Source organism: Choloepus didactylus, chromosome 16, assembly GCF_015220235.1.
Source record: "Choloepus didactylus isolate mChoDid1 chromosome 16, mChoDid1.pri, whole genome shotgun sequence".
Taxonomy (NCBI): Eukaryota; Metazoa; Chordata; class Mammalia; order Pilosa; family Megalonychidae; genus Choloepus; species Choloepus didactylus.
This window is the reverse complement of record NC_051322.1, coordinates 33,361,360-33,382,990: the sequence shown is the minus strand read 5'-3', so window position 1 is coordinate 33,382,990 and position 21,631 is coordinate 33,361,360. Positions and strand designations below refer to the sequence as shown.

At 42.0% G+C, this 21,631-nt stretch overlaps 1 protein-coding gene across 1 annotated transcript in view; it reads right to left on the bottom strand.

Annotated features, from left to right (window-relative positions):
• SKOR2 (SKI family transcriptional corepressor 2) overlaps nucleotides 1-21,198 on the bottom strand; it is a 39,031-nt gene extending 17,833 nt beyond the window's left edge. Inside the window, exons 1-6 of the mRNA XM_037806291.1 lie at nucleotides 21,122-21,198; nucleotides 16,375-19,019; nucleotides 15,341-15,404; nucleotides 14,859-14,933; nucleotides 3,624-3,689; nucleotides 3,146-3,244 (exon numbers count right to left, since the gene is read on the bottom strand). Coding sequence (XP_037662219.1) covers nucleotides 3,146-3,244; nucleotides 3,624-3,689; nucleotides 14,859-14,933; nucleotides 15,341-15,404; nucleotides 16,375-18,969 — 2,899 coding nt within the window. The 5' untranslated portion in view covers nucleotides 18,970-19,019; nucleotides 21,122-21,198. The remainder of the gene's footprint in view (nucleotides 1-3,145; nucleotides 3,245-3,623; nucleotides 3,690-14,858; nucleotides 14,934-15,340; nucleotides 15,405-16,374; nucleotides 19,020-21,121) is intronic.
• Nucleotides 21,199-21,631: the final 433 nt, after the last annotated feature.

The window sequence follows — 21,631 nt, the reverse complement described above, 5'->3', positions numbered from 1 at the left end:
CACTAGAATAAAAATTAAAAAAGAAAACAGAAAAAAATAACATAGGACTGTACAGCACAAACAGTGAAACCTAATGTAATCCATGGACTATAGTTAACAGTATGTGTATACAAATATGCTTTCATCAATTGCAATAAATGCACCACACTAATGTAAGGTGTTAATAATAGAGTGGTATACGGGAACTCTATTTAATGCATGATTTTTCTGTAAACGTACAACTTCTCTAATAAAAAACAACAAGCAGACAAAAGAAAGTTCAGACCATTAGTGGGGGAGTTTGGAACGGTGGCATGTTGCTAGGGGGTTGGGGGGGCTGGTCTTATCATGCATGGCAGTAAATGTGCAACATGCTTGACCAGTTGTCCTATGGTCATCTCAAAGTGACCATGACGAGGGTAAAGCTCCTCCTCATCCTTTCTCCCCAAACACCTATTTGCACCCATTTCTAAGTTACATTTCTCCTATCTTCCTTGGGAGACCCTCCCTGACTCTATTCCTCTAATCTTTATCCTTACTCTCTCCATGCCCAGGATTCATTTCCTTGGTCCTCATTCACCCTCAGACCCACAACAAGAAGCTCAAGAGAGAGACTCAGAAATTTGGACGCAATTTCAGAAACGCCTTTCTAGAGCTCAGTGCCAATAACTTCCTCCTCCTTCTCCTTCTCTTCTTTAGCACCATCATCACTACGGCTGACATCTATTGAACACTTAGATGCTAGAGATGTGTACACAATTTACATGACCATCTTCTTCAGTGCTCTCATCCTCCAAGACAGGAATTATCTGCCCCATCATACAGTTTCCAAGGTCATACAACCTTGGAACAACAGTAAGTAGCAGAGCCCAAAAGTGAACTCAGGTCTGGTAAATTTCTGAGACTGGAGTCCTAACTGCCTTATGCTGTAGGTTCTTACCAAGGTCACCAGTGCTCTATGTGAACTGGATTTTAAGTGCCATGACTGTGTGTCTCTGTTTACCTCCCAGTAAAAGCTTTGCATAAGGTTCGCAGGGATTCCTCTATACTTCCTTCCAATGTGGCTTTACAAAGTTTGGTTTTCCTCTTTTCATCTGAGTGAATCTAAATCTATCTGCTAGCCTCCCGGCCCCTCACACTTAGTTAACAAGCACATAATGTACATTTGCTATTTTCATCGGTGTGAAATTGACTGCTCTTTTGTGGTGTGTCTAACCACACATTATTCAAACTTGGGTACACACACGCCACTTCCTTGGTCAGTGGAGTAGGTTGCAGTTAAAAAAAAGAGGAAATTTTTTGTTGTTGTTTAATTGAAGTGTTTCATATACATGGCAGTAATGGAGGATTCATTTTAATTCAGATCAAAAGGATGAATGATTGGTCTGAATTGAAACTGAGCAGTTGTACTATAACATACTAACTTTTTTTTCCTTCACAGAAGCATGTCAAACCTGTTTATGATGGAGCAATTAATAAGGAATATGTATAAATTAATGTAAATTACTGAATTCCTCAAAAATGATCATGAACTAGCTCTTATTAATGGTATAAATTATGGCTGCAATGGCTTCATGGGGAGTTACAATGTAGGAGGAATCAATGGGACTTGGACCCAGTCTGTGGGATTTAAGAGTAGGGATTTGCAAACTCAGCAATTAGATAAACATCAGTCTATAGGAAAACAAATGATTAAATGTTATTTGCACGTGGTTGCTAGGAATGGTGCAGTCTTTCTTAAGATGCAGTGTTTCAAATTAAAGAATCGGGATCCTTTGGAAACACCTGTTTTTTTTTAATATTTCAAAGATACATTTCATGTTTCTCCTTTCCTCGAAGCTAAACAAGTTATGATATTCCTAATGTACTATCAAAAGCTATTGACCTTATTCTAAGCCTCAGGAGGCACTCTCTGAATTCAAAATACTCAAGCACTGTGGGTTCCAACGCTGCCTCGTGGGTGGTGGGAGACTGCGGGTTTGGCAGACCCCGTTGTTCCCTGCGGTCAGAACTCACCTCCGTCATGGAGTGATAGCTTCGTTTCTGCTCCAGCTCAGTGTTCTGGTGGAGCTCAGCTTGGCACATTACCAGGAACCCAGTACTATTCAAAAATGCCACCCAAGGGGGCAGGCATGTCTTTCAGCAGTGCTGAAAATGCCATCTGAGAAGCCCTGGTGAATGCAAACCTGTGTGTTCATGTCGTTAGAATTGTCACAATGACCGAAAAACCTGGATGCTGGCCTGTGACTCTGGCACAGGAATCACTAACTCGAGTTCTGTGGTCCCTGGATTAATAACAAGGGGCATGTTGACATTTGGCAAAAGTGTTCTGGAGAAAAATAATTTTAAATTTATATCATATAAAACATAAGTTTACACACTATGTTCTTTCCCTTTTTCCTTTCTCTGGAGAAGAGAACAGAGACTAAATGAAACTCCAAAAAGCCTGAAAATCACCACTCTGAGAGAATTGTCCAAACGTGACCCAGACCAGGGCAGCTCAATTTTGGAAATCTGGACACCTCCCATGAGCTCTTCCTGAAATTCCAAGACTCTGGGAGTGAAACCAATAGTTTTTAGGCTAGAATATCTATTACCCTCCAAATTTGGGTCAGAATTTTAACATTAAATATGAATGGAGAATCCAAAACTACTAAAATGATACCAATTTCAATAAATAAAATAGTGTACATTGAACTGTTAAATTTTAAATCCTCATGATTATACAAATTTCAAGCACTAGGCAGCTTTTGGCATTAGCCAAGAACAAGAGTAATTGTTCTTTGTTTTCCTATGTTACAGACTAAAAATATCTGAGCAATTCTTTTGTTTTAAATATATGTAATCTAAATGTACCTAATATTTAAATATCTTTATATATTTAATTGTATATTTACATACATATTTTAAATGCACATAATACATGCACACAGGTATACACATATCAATAAAACAAATACTAAAAGGCTCCTTTAAGAATTTTTTTCTGTGACTCAATTCAAAACCGAAATGAGAGCCTGTAAGTTCCATGTATTTAAACAGAAATGACAAGAAGACCGTGTGGAGCTTTACACAACCTCTTAATACTTAGAATCATATTCTGAAACCTAATGATACAAGTGTCAGCAAATATCACAAATGCAATGAAATAAAAGTGGTTTCTTACTGAATACTGGAAAAGACGTGCTTCCCTTTAACACTTGGAATTCTTGTTCTAGTCGCCTCCGTAAATCTATTTGTTCAAATAAAACCTTCTGAAGTTCTTCTAATAAAGAAAAAAAGAAGAGTCATTTTACTAATCTTTACAAATAACTCTCCAGAGAACTGTTATATTTGGCAATTTATTATTCTAAGACAAAATATTTTACCAGTTTAAAAAGTGTTGCATAGACATAGGATAGATTTTGTGCAGAAATCCATGAATATAAATCAATGTAATATATTATTTTAAAGTATTATATTACATTGTCACGTATTGATTGATACATATGCATTAATCTCAATTATATCCACCCAATGGTCCATATATTATTCATATGTTGCTTGTCAAGCTTAAAATATGGTGCAGAACAAAAATATCCTCCTGTTATCTCCATAGTCTTTTAAACCTAAGAGGAGTCTACAGAACTAAAACTTTACTTCACCTTTCCCCATATTTTCTACATCCTTTTTGAGTGAATGAGGTGAGTTGGTTTCTTGTGTGTGTTCACCTTCAAAAAAGGAAGGAAAATATTATTAGTTTTGTACAGGCTGTTTTCGGAAAGTTTATCTTTTCATTTTCTTTTAATATCTACAAAAGAGCTTATTTAATATAATTTGAAATTAGAAATCTTCAGGATCCAGTGTTGTCCTCATTTACTCGTGTATGATTCCCCGGAAACCAGGGAGCAGAGTTACAGCAAATGAGGGCAGAGCCCAGCCTGTGGATGGCGGCACAGTGGATGCAGATTCCTGAAGTTAGCATCCCAACCCCCAGCCTTCACAACGAAGGTAATCGCTAGAGCAGCCAGAAGTGGGGCCCAGGCCATCAAGATTTCTGGTAGAAACTGATCAGAGCCCCCTCCTTCTTGAAGTGGGGAGCCCTCAAGAGTATGGAAGCAGATGCCTCCCTGCCCTCTTGGGCCACCCAAATTTGGGGCAGTGAAAACTAAGTGGAGGAAGGCCTTAGTCGTCCTTGGGAGGGAATCTGTAAGCCTGGAAGGGTTTCCTAATCACTGACAGTGTGGTGTTTTAAAAAACTTAACCTGAAACAGAGATGTGAAATAATGACCTATCCTCAACAAATAAAAACTGTCTTGTGGATAAAGGTTGGAGTGTAGTTCTTACTGATTTTGCTTATGCGCTAACTAGAATGATGGCAAGCCAAGAAAACGCATTTATCTACAGTCATAAATTGAGTCTACTTAATCCAGAAAATCTAAATAAACCAAAGAAGTCCAAACATTCAGCAAATCAGAATATTTTTTTCAAATTTCAACCTATTTGCAACTATCCACATAATTTAATTAAGCTTCCTATTTTTACCTGAACAGGTGTGGTAGTACAAAGGTGCACTGAGAAGGTTTCTTCGATCCTCTTGTCCCTGTGTTCCCCCAACCCCAACCCTGTTAGACCCCTTCTCTGTGTCCCCAGGGCACTTGCACACGCTGCAGTCATGGTGCCACTTGCACCCTCACCTTCACCCACTAGGCTGTGTGCTATCTGAAGGCAGGGGCTCTGTCTTTCCTGTATGGCCAGAACCTAGCACAGGGCTGGACCCATAAAAGGCCCTCAATGGAGCATGTTGAGTTGTTATTGAAAGGGACCCCAAGAGTTGCAAATTCTAAATTATAGCATGAGTCAGAATAAATTATTTCAATTCTCTCCTCACTATTTATTCATTTCCCTCAACAAGAAATGGAATGTAGTGGCCCCAGGCACTTGTAGGAATACTGGGAGATTTCATTTTCAGGATAAAAATTTTCTGCAAAGAGGGAAACAGAATTTTTCCCCAAAGCAGTGACCTGCTGTATCATGGATAGACAACAAAATCCTCAACATGATATTATAAATTGCTATTCTGCACTCCACCTGATGCCTCTCAGGAGTATGTGTGCATACAGGTGTATATGTCCCAAGAATGTATACCTAGTGAGGGGAAGGAGTCTGTCCTGGCTCCCCATCATTAGAACAATAATATCCTTGGCATCCCTGAGTTCCTTAATGACAGGGATTTTCTCTACTATCTGAATCATATTTGCACAACCTCATTCCCATTCTCTCACGGACAGGGGTGTTCTTGAACCTTAATATCTTGGCTTTTGTAATAAGAAAATAATGAGGAAATAACTGTGAAACATTATAAATATAGACCTCAATATAATTCCCAAAAATATTATCTAAAGGAAGAGAAACATGAAGGTTGATAACAAATTATAAATGTGTAAACCAAAAATAATGATATTTTTAAATGAAGATAAATGCATATTATGTGCAGTTTTACCTATGCTTACTCAAGCCTCTGTTAACCAGTTAAGTGCACAGCAGTTTTATGCTCACATACAATAATGAATCTGACAGAGAGAAGAAAAGAGCACCACACCTCCTTGCATCTATCTATAGGGAATAATGAGATTGTAGCATTCTACAATTTTCTATCTACTCAAAAAACGATTTAAATGAGAAGCTTGTTCCTGAATAGGCCACTCTGGAAGTCAGGGTTTTTGTTTTTGTTTTGTTTCCACATTTTAGACCAGGTTCTTTTTGATTCATTAGTAAATTTTGTGGACTTATATTACATTTTAATTACAGAATTAAATTAAAAAATTAAAATATGACATGTAAAGGTGCATTTCTTTTCCATTTCATGATTAGTAGCTTTCCAAGGGTATGAAGCTACTAAACAAACAGACAGCAAATGGAAACTGTTAACCACAGGCAAATTCACTGATGGCATTAACAGTAAGTCTCTCTGTTCATCAGCTCTGTGGAGATCTTGCTAATATTTTGCAACAGTGTCTTTTTCAAACAGATATTTTACTGCAGCTTCTGGGTAAAATCTGCCAACTTGGAGCTTAGAAGATTCAAATGTCTCACAAACAGTTTAGAAAAATGGTTACGTGTTAATAAATAAGGAGCATGGAAGCTTCAGCTGTCTCTTGTGTAGCTTTTACTGGACCGTTGCCTTTTGTATATTTCTAATCTATGAAAACCAGATTGTTAATGGTGGTTAAAAATGACCTCTGGGAGCCTGGATATGTTCGTTCACTATTACTGCTAATGTTTTCCATCTGGTTAAAAAAAAAAGGCAGTTTAATACTAGAATAAATAAATGTGATTTAGTTGACAATGAGCTTCCAATTTTTATAAATATTCCAACAGGGTAGATCCATTTTACCTTCTAAAAAATAATGAATGGGTTTGGAGAAATCCAAAAAGTAAAATGCTTACTTTCCTTCCTCTATCTTACCCTTTTTAAAAAAGTTACAAGAGGGGGAAAGCATAGAGATCTTAATTATGCAGAGTTCCAGGAGGAAAACTGTAATGTGGAAGGAACACCTTTCTTGGAGGCCTGGCCTGTAACATGTCTTAAGTTGGACAATAAAAGAAAACAGCTTAAAGTTAGAGGGTAACAGATAACTAGGGTGTAAAAGGCCTCCTGTGGACTGGTGTGTCTAAACACTACTGCTTTGGGGTGTGTCTACACCAGGACATCACAAACACACGTTCACAGGTTCAGTTCCTGCAAATCTAGCTCTGTGGGCAGCCGGGAAGGTGGAAATAGCATCGTCCCATGATAGGGAAGCACATCTCTGCCAAGTGCAGATGGAGGCCAGAGAGCCTGGAGCTGCAAGTTTCCTACTTTCTTGGTCTTTCCAGGGTCCTTCAGTGTGAAGTGGCTGCATATGCTAGGCGAATGCCTCCTCCCACCCTTGGCTCTACTCCTTCACAGCCATCAGAAAGAGGAAATGTGAGAGGGCTGGATGTAAGAACGGGTCAGACATGAGCAGTAAATAGCAAATGAGGAGGAGACTGGAATACTCAAAGGGGGAAAAAAAACCCCACCACTAAAACAGCCAATAGATTTATTTGCACTGCCTTTCAAGGCACAAGATTACTTTTTCTTAAATATCATGTCACACCTCTGCTCAAGAACCTGTAATGGCTCCCCATGGTCTACATCAATCACAGCATCTACTCTCACTTCCTTCTTTGGAGCATCCTGGTGCTCTCATAACCTTGTCCCACCCTGCCGAGCCTGCCTCGTCTTTCTCTGTTGGCAGGCCTTCATTTCTCGTATCTGCTGGCTCTGCCTCATGTTGTTTGTCTTGCCTAAGATGCCTCCCTTCTCCTCCCTGCCCATCCCAAATCAGATGGGAACCTACACCGCTATGACCCTACTCTCTCATAAAGCCTTTCCCAACTTCTGCAAATGCCGGCGACCCATTCTTTCCTGAGCTGAAGGGCTAAGTGCTTTACCCTTTACTCTCATCTTCGCTCTCCTACTTTGTACCCAACATTCTAATGTTTCACATATGCTAGTCCAGTCTTCCCTAGCAAATAAACAAACACTAAAAAAGAATATATATATGATTTCTGATCATATATATCTGACCATATTCTGATCATATATATAGGATCTCCCTGCCTTACAGGTAATCCCATCATCCCTACCATAAGGAGGGGTATAAGTACATTCCACAAATACGTGTTACACTTAATTTAATTCATTTTGAATTCATACTAATACTATTGTAAGTCTTCAATTGTCACAGGGGTTTTTAAGCACTAATTCATTCCAATGAGTTAACTTGTCTATAAAACACATTTTGATCTATTTGTTTATTTTGACTAAATTGGACTAAATCTGTATTTTCAGTTTACTGGGGAAGTTTGTGACATTTCAACAGAAACTAAACTCTAAGTTTTGTTCCCAGCTGAGATTTTGAAAATTTCTTTTAGGGACAAACAAAACCACAGCACTGAATTTTAACCAGGCCATGAAAATATCATTCAGCATATATGTCTGACATGTCACATTTATAGAGATGATTGAATTATAAGAGCCAGAGTGGGCAGATGTCCTGTTCTGTTGGTAGCCACGGGACAGGAGGAGAAGCTGATTAAATAGCTAGCACTGTTTTTGAGCTGAACTCTCAATCCAATAAATAAGATCATTTGAATATTCATACCCTACACATACATAGGATTCAATCTGAGACACCTGATATTTGGATGAAGAATAAAAAAATTCAGCATTCACTCATTCCTTCTACGGAAATACATTCTCTCGCCTTCCTGCTCTTCTCTTCTCCACTTGGTTTCTTGTACCTCGTCTTGTCCCTCTCTCTTTTACATTCTCCCCTGAGCCTGCAACCAGCACTTAAAGGCGCTGCCCCAGCCAGCAGCACCAGGAGCCAGCAAGCGGCTCACCACCAAAAGGGCCTCTTCCTTCCACCAGTACTGCTGTTGGCAATATTTGATGAAAACTTATTGGGACAAGATGTTTCCTTTAGTAGAAAGAAAGTGCGTTATTTAATGGCACATTCAAAGGAAAATTTCGTAAATGAAATTATTTTGGTTTGGGGCTGTGTCTTTCCATAAGATATACAGGTACTGTAACATTTGGATGAAGAATGAAGCATTCAGTCAAGCATCCAGATATCTCCGTATGTTCAGGGTCATGGGGACTCGTGATACTAGGTGTGTTCCGGGGTAAGGGAGCAGGCTCTGGAAGAGAAGGCAGGGCTCAATCGGGAAGCTACGGTTGTTCCCCTGTGCAGCTCCTGCCCACTGCCATGCTCTTGGGCACCAGGCTAGGGTTCTGCCCCTTGCCCCCCAATGGCCTCAGCCAGGCCTCGACTCTGTTGAACAGAGATTCTGTCTTTACATCTTCAACACCAAAATAAACTGTTTTTTAATAATTAATCTTAGTCTTATAACCTAGATTTAATTGAGATTTTCTAGAATTTTAATTTTCTGTCTTTCTCTAACAATCTAATTTAGAATTACAATTTGGGTGGGGTGAAAGGTAATCTACAGTTAGTGTAACTAGTACATTTAAGAACAATCGGAATTTAGCATAGAATATGTATGGTTTAGAGAGGTTTGTAGAAACACTTTGCATTAAGGCATTAAAAAATCAATTACACAGAAAGCTAGGTTAAATAATTTTCTCCACTATTGGTGAAGACATGGACTTCTGCTAATTTCTTGGTGTTAAATTCTACATTAAATTCTTCCCCTGTGACGTTTGGCACTTTAGTTAGGTCACAGAACAGAAGAGAAAAGAAAATCAATACCACTGGAAAGGGTATGCTACAGAATGTATTAACTAAATATTAGCTCCATTAGCTAAAAACAGGAGCAAGAACAAGATTGAGTAATACCAGTGGGATTATAGTAAACTAAGAGTTATGGTAAATTTTATAATTCATGATCTAGATTTATTGCCAGTTGCATATACATTGCTTCTTAATCAGTATATCAAATATCTTTGGTTAGTGAAACTTGAGTTCACTTAAGAGTTCTCTTGAGTTTTAAAAGTGATATTGTGAGTTGATGGAATTTAATATTTTTTTCTGGAGATATTTTATTGTCTTCAATCTCCTTGAGTTTCATATAAATTTTCAAAAATCATTAGTAAGAAGTGAATTTTCTCATAAATAAAAACTGATATCTACAATATGAGGCTTATTGGATTTTGAATACATATTTTGAAAGATCTCAAAATACTTTGTACATAGCTAAATGTTCAAAATTAATTACAGGTGAGAGGTTTTATCAAATTTTGCAGATGGATAAACTGATGCACAAAGTAGTTAAAGGGCTTACCCCAAGTTGCCTAGTAAATGAAGAAATTCAAATCTAGATCCACTAGTCTGTGTCTTTTAGAATTTCCTTTTTCTTTTTTTTTAATCATAAGACTATTCTAAAATAGAATGGAATAATAAATCAGAGTGCCTCATCCACTATCTATTCATGAGAAGTGTAACTGCTTTTCACTATTCTCAGAAATCCATCCATAGCATATTAACTACACTAGAGAATCATACCAGTGAAAATCAAATTGATTTCAAAACTTCTATACATATAACAAGATGCAGCCATGCTTGGTGTCCAATGGTGCTAGCATTTCTACAAAGGGATTGAAAGTGGGGATGACTCTACTTTATGTGATTTCCTTGACCTGTGATAGCTTTGAGCTGTCTTACCAGCTTACCCCACTGCATTCAATTTCGAATCACTTAACTTCACTAAAGTTATTCAAAACGGATATGCAAAACCTGACCCTGGGATTGCAAGTGAAATGCTGTCATTTATATTTTTGAGTAGGTCATATTTTTACCACCACCACCTCCCCCCCACTCACCCAGCCACACACACATACACACGCTCCAATCTATGTTACTTGGTTTTAGGCCATGGGTCTAATTTTAAAGAGACCTAGAGATAAAAGTTCTACTGGATTCAGAGGGTGTTTGGCTGCTTAGGAACATGTTTGGTCCTTCTAATTATACAGAAGTCCAGAATCTGTTGTGTGTCAGATTAGTGATCATAAATGGAGAGGTGTTTAAAGAATCATTTAAAAATGTAATCCTTTTTAAATTGCTGAAAAGTAACATACTAAAAAGGCTGAAAGGTTGAAGGAAGGCCAGACTTATTGAAAACAATGAACTACAATATCAAGTGGAAATAAGATTAACAACATAACTAAGCATTCTTGCTAAATTGAATTTGTGTTAGGGATTGATTAAAGTCCCCATTATTTAAAGATACATCTATATCCTTACTTGTTTAGAGAAAAGACATTACGACTGCCATAGAAGTGAAAAAATCATGTAAAAATCAAGAATCACATACTGACTTAATAGTAGCTTTGAAAAAACATTTCATTCTGCATATGCATAAAAATAAATATTCCGATATTTTCCTATGATAATTATTGAATTAAACATTGGCTGAAAGGACATATAATTACATAACCCTTATCAGATGATATTTTGTGTAGACCACTATTATAACAGTCACATAGCAGTATGGCTAATGGTCTAACCATCTGTCTCCTCCTCTCGATTGGAAACAACTTTAGGCAGGGACTGGTGTTGATTCTGTCTCTGAATCCACAGAGCCTAGCAAACGAAGTACCCAGTGCACAGTAGGCATTTGAAAATATGTGGAATAAATGAGCAAATAAACAAATGCACGCTATCACATAGAGGTAGAAGTTAATAGTTGCTACAAGAGAAGTCTCTCCATTGAGGAGAGAGTACAGAATAAGGCATTCTGCTGCTACCACACCAGAGGAGAAAATGTCAAGTGTTCATCTCTTTGGCTCATCTGGATTTTTGACACTTGGTCACATGAATGAATCTTTTGATTCCGACCACAAGCAAATAAGTTAATATAAAAAAACAGGCCAATTGGGTGCTTACTCTTAGATTTCCTCATACGTGAATCTCAACATGAAGACCACTAGCTAATTTTTTCTGCAAGCAAGTACAGATGAAGTTACACTAAGTTCAGTACCAAAAGAACTCAAATCCTTTAAACACTTTTTTGGTGTTTCAAACAGCATCTCCCTACGCTCAGATGAAGTTCTTGTGACCCAAGTTTCCAAAATAATTTCACAGATTATATCCTTCATCTGAACATTTGTTCGTTTCAATAATGTCTTCCATTCAATGCAGGATAATAAGAACGTTTAATCTGCTATTGTACCCATATACTTCCCTGAATAATACAAGAATAAAATTGCAATATGAAAAATCAATGAGGAACATGTATCTCTGGGAATCTGTATCAACTTAACTATTATTAGTCAGTAATATACCAATAATATATCAATAGCATGACTATTGATAGTAATAAATCGATAATATATCAATAGCATGACCAGGTTTTATTACCAACATGACTATTGACTGTACTACCCCGACCAACAGGCACAGTAGGATTTTTACATGAACAATGATCCTGACCATATTTTTATTTACTTCCTTCTAACATTAGTATTTCCTTTTTGATCAACAGTAGATTCTGAGATTTTTATCCACTCCTGCCATCATTCTTGGGGTTCTGATGACTTATCAATGTTTACTGGGTTTACTAAGGGTGGGGAAGCCAAGGTCAGGAATTTGCTTTCAAATGGAACTAGCTCAGCCATCCAAATCAGAGGAAGATAAAGAGGAGAAATTCAGTTTTTAACAAATCCACAGAGACTATTAATATACATAAAATGAAGAGAACATAATTCTGTGAAGGAATCAGCATGTTCTAATATATTTAGGTTTCTAATGGGTATGCACAATTGTTGAAATATTAACTCAAAACGTTTATAAAAATTATGAGTATTTTCTGTTAAGTGCAATGTAGGAAATGAAAGTTCCTAAAAAGAAATGATTTCAGATTGCGGAATTTGGGTTCTCTCATTAAATCTAGGGAAAATCTTTTAAATTTAAAAATGTAAACATCAAATCATCCCATAGTTTTGTACAAATCAGTTACCTCTTGAAAAGCTATGCACATTTTACATGTTTTATAGAATATTTACAAAATCTTATTTTTATTTCCTTCAGAATTTGCACCCAAATAGAGTAAGATTTGTAGCACAGCAGACTTAGGACGATTTCTATTTCCCTAATAGCTAAATGAATTATAAAGTTGGTGTGCATTACTCTTTAAATATGTTATTTCACATTAAATACATGTATTTATAATTTGAATTTTAATATCACCAACAGCCAACTCCAAAATAAAAACCTCTAAATTTAGGCAGTCAAAAACAACCTTAAAATTAATGCATATAAATTACAATATACTAATTTTAACAAGCAATATTAAATTTCAATCTATTTTTAATTATTAATTTTTATTTATGAACACTCTATATCTGTTCATATATATTATGATTAGTAAGTGAAGAGTGGGGCCCATGTACTGCCTGTGATTAAGTGACATTATTAAAAATATATACATAGTCACTGGTAAATGCAAGTTTTTTTATTTTATTGGACTTTGGGCTTCATAGAGGCTGCTCACAAAATAGGGTCATAGACAAAATAAAACAAAATCAAATAAAATCCCCCCCAAATTAAGTAAGTTATTAACAAGGCCACCAGGATGTGATAGCTTTTAAACTCTCTTTCTGAGCTTTGTCTATTTTGGTATAGAGGAATGGGAATTCTCTGAGTGCTCATTGGTTGTACAACACAGACTGAGCAAAGGTCTCTGATCCACTTCAGCTGTTGAAACAGCCTGAGTTAATTTGCATTCACTAGAGTACATATAGACTCCCCATTTGTGGTTTCCAGGCATGGGAGAAATTGGGCTACTTTTACATCTATTTTTAGCTACACAGAGCTGCTAAATATGATTTGATCTGGGGCTAAGGAATGTCTCTAAAATTGTTTTTTCATACTCACGAATGTGTTGTTTCCAGTTGCTGTTAATTTCTACACGTATCAAACAAACAAAAGCAATTGACTAGAAATGTCTAGGAAATGGCTAGATAACATGGAATCAATTGAACAGAATTATAAATCCTTTTGTGAGTGTGTGAAAACCCATCAGAAATCTGTTGGTAGCAATTCTTTCCATTTCTGGCTCAATGTTGTGAAATATCATACTAGGGACGACGTAGTTGCCTTTGTGACGTTAGACCATAATGGGAAAGTTGACATTTTACAATTTTATCATAGTGGACACAGAGCAAATTTGAGAAAGGTAATTTTATGAATTTTCAAATGGCACAAGACTTATAATGTGCAGAAGTGATAATAATAAAACATTTAGAACTGGTAAATGCAATATTTTAAGTAGACTTGACGTGGCCACTAACCAATGATATACAACAAAATTCTTAGTAACTCCCTAGCATTGTCAACCAAATTGGATGTTAATCAATGTTTATAGACTGTATTAATGAAATAATTTGGAAATATTATCTGATGATGTATAAAGCTTTCCTCCCATAATATATAAAGCTATTTTTTTCTTTATTCATTAAAATGGGTATATGCCTTTTGCCATTTAAAATACTGAGATAAAGTTTCCTTTATGAGAAAATAAAAGCAAAGGTTTACAGACCTGCTTCATTGTACTTTGCTGTTATATAAGATTCCTTTAAGATCCTATTTTCTTTATTTCTGCTCCCCATACCACCCTTTCTCCCTCTCTCTCACTTCCTAGCTTGCTCTCTCTGTCTCATTTGACAGGCAAATTTGCAGACATTGCCGCAGGATAACAACCTCGTTTGACAGTCAATTAACCGTGAATAGTCAAAGCCAAGGCAGTTTGCATTACATAAATGGAAAATTAGATTCCTTTTTCCCAAGAAACAAAACCCTCTCCTTAAGACACTTGCAATAGACAACTTAGTATCAAAACTTCTAATCACGTCTTTCCCAAACCCCTTGGAGACATTTAGCAATCAGTAAAAGGTGGTTTCATTTAATTTGTATAATGTAATTTTTGTAAATGTATTATACATTTTGTGTAGAGATCATTATCATGGAGATAATATAAATGTTGGCATAGATGTCATAAAACACCTTTAATGTCTTTCTGACAGATATTAAAAGCAATAAGCTGTGATCCTTTTTAATGGAAGGTTTCTAAGAGAACATTTCAATTATTGTCATTTTATGCTTTTCCAGCCTGTTTCATTGTGTAACCCGATATGTTTCTGAATTTTCTTCTGAAATATGCCCAGCAATTAATAATCTTATTGCTATTAATGTCACTGCTTTCCCATTTGTGTTTTTCTTAGTTATATCTACTAGGGAATTTTTTTTTTTTTGTCTTTACCCTTGTACTAAATATTCAGTCTTTTGATTATGAATTTCAGCCCCTCTCTCTGTCATCCAACTATTCATCCCTCATATGTGTCCCCAGCCTACCTGGTCTTTCTCTCCAAAAATCTCCTCCAGAAGCCTCAGAATCTGTGATGAAAAAGCTATGCTCCTTGTTCTTATCTAGAACCAAAACAAAACACACAATCTACAAGTGATCATACTGACAAGTGGTATACAAAGACATCCAAGAGTTTTAACACGTATTTATCTATTTGCATATTTAGAGTGCTGACATTTAAATGCAAAGAGGTACACTGAGATTGGGAGCAATGACACTTTTATTTGGAAAATTGTCATTCTTTGGTAACTAGAGAAATGCTGTCCTTTAAGATATAAACTGTGTTATCCTGCCTCCCACCCCACACACCTGCCCCCCCCAAAAATATATATATATATCAATGGATGAAAACCCACAGAATGGTGGTGGCAGGGGCAGGCCGAGTTTAAGACTTACAGAAATGGTTAAATGCAGGAAAGAAAGAGTGTTGGCTCTTTTTTTTAAATTTTTAAATTTTTTATTTTGTTACCTGAAAAACTGTTGTTTTCCTTTGTGGACAAAATAACTTGGTTATTTTCCTTAGTTTTCTGATCCTGTGTGGAGAAGAATTAGACACACAAATCAATGCCTGGATCAAACCATATGCTAATGTCAACAGTCAGCAGGAAGAAGCATCAATAAAAGTGACTCCATGGAGCCTCAGGAGACATCATTTTTTGATGATTATCTTCCTTGAATAGTTTTTGTATTTAAATACAAGTGTGTGTGACTACATGTACCGACACTATTTTTTAAGAAGTATTACGGATTAATTAAAAAAATATTTCTACCTTATGCTCTGTAAATATACATGCCACATTAATTGACAAATCTACACTAAGTCAGGACAGATTCACTTCACTCCGAAGTCTTTGAGGGTGTTTTCTGTGCACACTTGAGTGAACAGTGAATGTGGAACCCTTTAATTTTAACTTTGGTCTCTTAAGGGTCCCGGCTAGCACTTCCATGTTGGTTTGGAAGTCTGGCTGAAGAGCATGCCTTTTGTTCTACTGGACATCTTACAGATGTGAACTCTGGGGTTCCAACCTTACACAGTTTAAATTTAGCTTTTGAAAATGATTTTCATTTATTAGCCCTATTGTGAGGCATTGAACTACAGAGGAGAAAGGGGATTGGATTTTTCAAACGGCTCCAGTTTATAGTCCCACTGCTTTTGGGGGGGGGCGGGGATTGTGTTCATTTGGGGGGGGGGCAAAAGGAATTTTGGATTAAGAAAGGACTAGTCAGTTAAAGAATCTTTCTCAACTTCTATAATCAGCCAAGTTAAACATAAGAGGGAAGGCAGGTCCCAAAATCTTTGAAAGGTTTTATAAGAAAAAGACCAGAAAACACATTTTTCTGGAGGACCATTGGCAGAAAAGAGTCCTCCCAAACACACTGAATATTTCATTTCTGTGGGGAAATCTGGTGATTCATCTTTCCTGCGCATATGTAACCAATTCAGCCTAAAGGTGCATTTAAATAATAATAATTAGCTTGAAGGAGCCTAAAGGGGATATTTACATCTTTGTAGGAGGGCTGCTCCTCCAGTGATGGATGGTGGACAGGGCTGCCAGGGCTGCTACCGCCACCGCTCGCTTTCTGGGGAGCCAGGGGTGGGGGTGGGGGCGGGGGCAGGTCCGCGCCGCCGGGGTCACTCAGTTTCCCGTCCTCCTGCAGCAGCCTGGAGGAGTTCAAGGCGAGTGGGAAAGCGCCCGCGGCGACCGGCGCGCGGTCCCGGCTGCTCCCCTTCTCCGACAGCCCTCGGCCCTGGAGGAACCGGCCGCCCCCGACTAAGGGGTCCCCTAGTAGGACCCGGGTCTCCTCGTCTTCCTCCTCGTCGTCTTCGGGGTCTCGGCCTTCCTCCTCCTCTTCCTCGCCCTCGGGGGGCTTGTGGCCCTCCACGTCCACCTCCTGCTCCTCTTCCTCGTCGTCCTCGTCCTCGGAGCTGTCCTCACTGGGATAGCTGCAGCTGGTGCCCCCGGGGGACGGAAGGCCTCGGTGGTGTGGCTGCGGAGCCAGAGGGGGCGGAGGGGGCGGCGGGGGCGGCGGGGCCGGGTGGTGACGCTCAGAGCCCGGCTCGTCTGGCTGTGGAGGCAGCAGCAGAAGTGGCGACGGCGGCTGAGGGGGATGATGGTGGTGGTGGTGGTGGTGAGGATGGTGATGGTGATGGTGGTGGTGCGCTTGGGCCGAGTGCGGCGCGCTCGCCGACGCCCCGTGCAGCTTGGCCAGGCTCTCCGCGTCGTCCTTGCCGCCCACCGGCCGGAAGGCGCTCGAATGGTGGTAGCCGCCACCGCCCGCCTTGCGCCCCTCAAGTAGGTGCGGATGGTGGGGAGCGGGCACCCGGGTGCCCGTCGGGCCGGCTCCCGCAACCGAGGCCCCTGTCCCGGACGTGGCTCCGGGGTCGGCTGGGGGTGTGGAGCCCGCGCTGCAGTCCCCGCCGCTGCCACCCGGGGGCGACTCAAAGAGCGCGTCGCGAGCTCCTGCGCTTCCCGCGGGAGGCGGTGGGCCCGAGCCCCTGCAGTTGGCCACGACCGGAGGAGGCTGGCCCGGCGGGGGCGCAGCGTCGGCGCTCGCTCCCGCGCCGCCCGGCTCGGCCAAGTCAAGGAAGGCCTGGCGCAGCAGGGCAGGGCTGTCGCCAAGCGCGCAGCCGAGCGCCGAGGGAGGTTGCGGCGGGGGCTGTAGGTAGGTGGGCACGGGAAGCCCGCCGGGGGTCCGCGGAGGCCAGAACATGCAGAAGGGCGGGTAGAAGGCATCCTTGCGCCCCGCAGGCCAAAAGAGGCCCGATAACCCGGGCTTGGGCGCCGCGCTTCCGCCGCCCGCTCCCGCTAGGGCCTCGGACATGGCGCCCGCGTCCTCCTTCTTGTGGCACAGGCCGAAGGCGGCTGCTGCGGCCGGAAAGGTGTAGGGGTGTGGAAAGAGCCCCCCACAGCCCGGGAACTTCTGCAACACGCCCCCGAACGAGCCCTTGCTGGGCACCGGGATAACCGGGTAGCTGCGCGGGCCTTTGGCGCCCGCCGCCGCCCCGGGCCCAGCGCCGGCGCCGACGCCCGTCACGCAGCCGCCCCCGGAGCCACCCCCGGCCACCCCGGCGCCGCCCGAGGCCGCGGCCACAGAGAGGCTGGCGGCGGCTGCTGAGAGGCTGGCTGCGGCGACGACAGCAGCCTCCTGCAGCGAGTCGTCGTCCTCGTCGAAGCGCGGCCGTTTGTGATGGGCGTGCGGCGCGCCGGCCAGCTCCGCGAGGGGTGGCGGCGGCGGCGGCGGGGGCGCCCCCAGCAGGTGCGGGCCCAGCAGCCCCCCGCCCCCGGCCACAGCCGCCGCCGCCGCCACCGCAGCTGCTTTGACGGAATTGAGCGGGTGGCAGGCGGGGTGAGTGCCGGGCTGGGGCAGCGCTCTCTTGCGGCTACCGCCATTGAACATGGCCTTGACGTCCTCCCAGGCGAAGACTAGCTCGTCTTGGGGGCTCTTGTCCGTGAGCTTGAGATGGCGGCGCCACGAGTTGAAGTTGGCTGCGTCTGGCTGAGTGTACTTGGCGTCGGGCGTGCGGTGAGAATGAAAGATGAATTTGTTGGGCGAGAAATACATGTTGCAGTAGCTGCACTTGATGCATTTGGCGCGCGAACTATTGTAGCGCGCAGGGATGAAGCTGCCGCGGCAGCCCCAGGCGCACTCGTGCGACACGTCGAAGGCGAAGTTGTCCGGCAACTTGGGCGGCCGGTTTTCGCCCAGGAACGATTTACATAGGCGCTCGGCTTCACGCTTCGTGATCATGCCGCAGCGGCGCGATGAGATGGGCATAGCCCCGGCGCGCCGGAGGATCTCCAGCTGCACCGGCGTGCACTGCACGCACGTGATGCCCAGCGCCACGCGGCGGTTGTGGATCTCGTTGTAGCTGAAGTTCTTGAGGAGGGTGTTGGAGATCTGCGCCAGGCACAGGCGCTCCTGCCCGTCGATCACCAACGACACGATGGGAATGCCGTAGAGGATCACCTGGCCCACCTGGTTGGGTTTGAGGTTGGCGTGGCCCGGCCGCGGCTGGCTCAGCGCATCCGGCTGGAAGGCGCTCGACGGCGACGCCAGCAGGATGTCGTTGGGCCCCGGCAGTGGGCTGGAAGCCATCTCCTCCGCCGCGGAACCCCGGGCCGAACCCTCCGGGTTTGCCTTGGAGACTGAAAGAGAAAGGAAAAAGCGTTGACTAACCGAGAAATTATCGTAACTTCCTTGCTTTGGTTAAGACATGATTATTATCCGCACAGGGACCAAGTTTTAGAAGCAAAAAATTCATTTTTCAATTTCCTTCAAGGTTACGCCTTAGAAAGCCACGAAAAAGGGATTTAGAGGTACTTTTCTTCTTTTCTGAACATCCAAAGCAAATTATGTTTTGTTTTTTTTTTTAAGCAGTCAATTCTTAAGAAACTCACGTCCTTTCCCCGGATTTATAGAAGCTGTTGGAGAAAAATGGCATGTCCACTATAAATTAGAAAGTAGTGACGACAGTTCTAACTAGTATAGGTTATAAAAGTTATGGGAAACTGGGACTTAGCCATTGAAGCACAGCTATAAAGATAGGGATCATTTACATTTGCTTGAAAATAGATTGATTTTGGTTTTTAAAAATATACCCAAACCTTTTTAAAAAAAGTGATTTTTGTGGTATCTGAGGTTTCCTTGTGAAAATTCACTACTCGGTGAGATGGAGCTCATTAAAGCAAAACGAAATCCCTTCTCCCTATCCTCAACATTAGATATTTTTCTTAAAAATTAGAATTTTTTTTGAAAGGTGGAAAAATGTACAAAGCCATATAAATGATTGCACCAAAATAAGGTGTTTCATTTTCAGTTTTTCAAAAACCTACTTTCTGAACTGGTGGTTCTGGCCCCAGATAGGTAGCTTAAAAAGATGAAGTTGCAGACTTGTGATATTTTAAAAATGTTTTTCTGTCATTTCCATGTCCATGAACAAGTAAATATGGGCAGAAGTGGACTAAGTCCAGAAATGATGCAAAGAAACTAACAATTTTTGAAGATTTTTATTGGGGGGCCTTAAATAGCAAGTTTAGTTGTAAGGTGGCATAGTTTTCTGATCTAAATCTGTATCTTTCTATATGAGAGAAAAGGCATCCCAAGGTATAGATATTCTGTGGGAAGGTTGAAAATGGAAGCCCCAGGTTAGGCCTGCGGTAAAATTCCTAATTTCTTCTCTGGTCAAAGTGTTACAACAGGAAAATATCCAGGTAAGTCGAAAATACAGAAAAAAAACAAGCAAAAGAATCCTTTGTGACAATGCTATTAAGTAAAATCAAGCAAAGTGGTTTGGCTCATCTTCTTGGAAAACAGTGACCTTTTCACAGTGACAGGCCAAGGGAAGAGCCCAAGACCATCTCTTACCCTGGAAAATCATCCAGTGGCCATAGTATCACCACCCTCGGCCAAAGTACCCTGGAGTTTGTTACTGCGGCAATTTCAAAGGATACACTATCCTACCCCCTCACCCAAACTGCCATATCTGTGCCCTTTCTGGGCTCCTGCGACGTTTATCCCGATACCTTTGCCCTGCTGCCCTCTGGATCCTTAGCTCTCATTACTTTCGGCGGCCTCCAGGAAGCCTGAACAAACCTCGACGCTGTCAAACGAGACAAGAGGCTGGTTTGTCACTTCGGATGGATCAGGAACAACATTTCCAGGGGACAGGGCGTTAAATGGCAGTTCAAGGCACAGCGATACCTGGCCCCGATACAACAAACCCTAGCTTCGCCAAATGGCCCTACAATGCTCATCGGCCTCCCAAAAAGATTCTTAATACTTAATAAGATCTTGGGATAGTGTGAACTCTCGCCGCCAAACAAAGTGCGCAGCGGGCCGGGCCCGGGCGCGAAGCTGGCTGTGCGTTAGGGACAGGCAGCCTTAGCAGCCGTAGCCCGTGCAGCACAGTGTCTTCTCATGGGTGTCCTCCACTTCACCCCAAATCCTCCTAGAAACTCCCGTCAGAGCAGAGGCAAAAATAAGAGGTTTCAATTTAGGAATTTTTTAAGAGAGTGAGGGGAGAAGAGAATAAAAAGTTAGTTAAACTGAGAAAAGGAGGCTAGCGAACTTCCCTATCCGACTCATGAGCCAATGACCCCCGCAACTTAACTCTTCTGGCCCCCAAACCAATCAGCATTGAAGCCCGCCCTTGTACCTCAACCGAACCGGGAAAACCCCACAGCTGGGGAGCTCAAATAGTGAACAGCGAGCTGTGTGCCGAGTCAGAGCCGGCCGGTAGCAGCAGTACCTGGTAACCCCTAGGTGTCTTTACGCGCGTGGCTGCCGGCCCATCTTCCGAGCGCGCTCGGAAGCGAAGCATCCAAGCGAGTCCTCAAATCCAACCGGCGGGACTCTGGCTGGCTGCGCGCGAAGATCCGGGCGTTCGTCGGCGCTAACGGTGCTCGAACCCCAGTCGGGGGGAGAATGGCGGCCGGAATAGCAGCTGGGCGTCCCTTTGACCGCAGAAAGCGTGGGCGCACCGAAACCCGCGCGGTAAGCGAGCCCCAGGTGGAGCACAGTCTGACAGCGCCTTTCTCTGTCTATGAACTCGTGTCGGACCGAGGGGACGCCACCCAGCGGGCAGGATGACGTCACCCGTCTCCCTGACACTCCACTTTAAAGGGCTGGCATGTTACAGGGAGGGAGGGGGAGAGCGAAAACGAGAGCAAGTAGATCGAGATCCTTTCTCAGCTGGCACGAAAGCTACCACCACCTAACCAAAGCGCTATTGACAACAACCTTTCCAACCCCAAAGCAA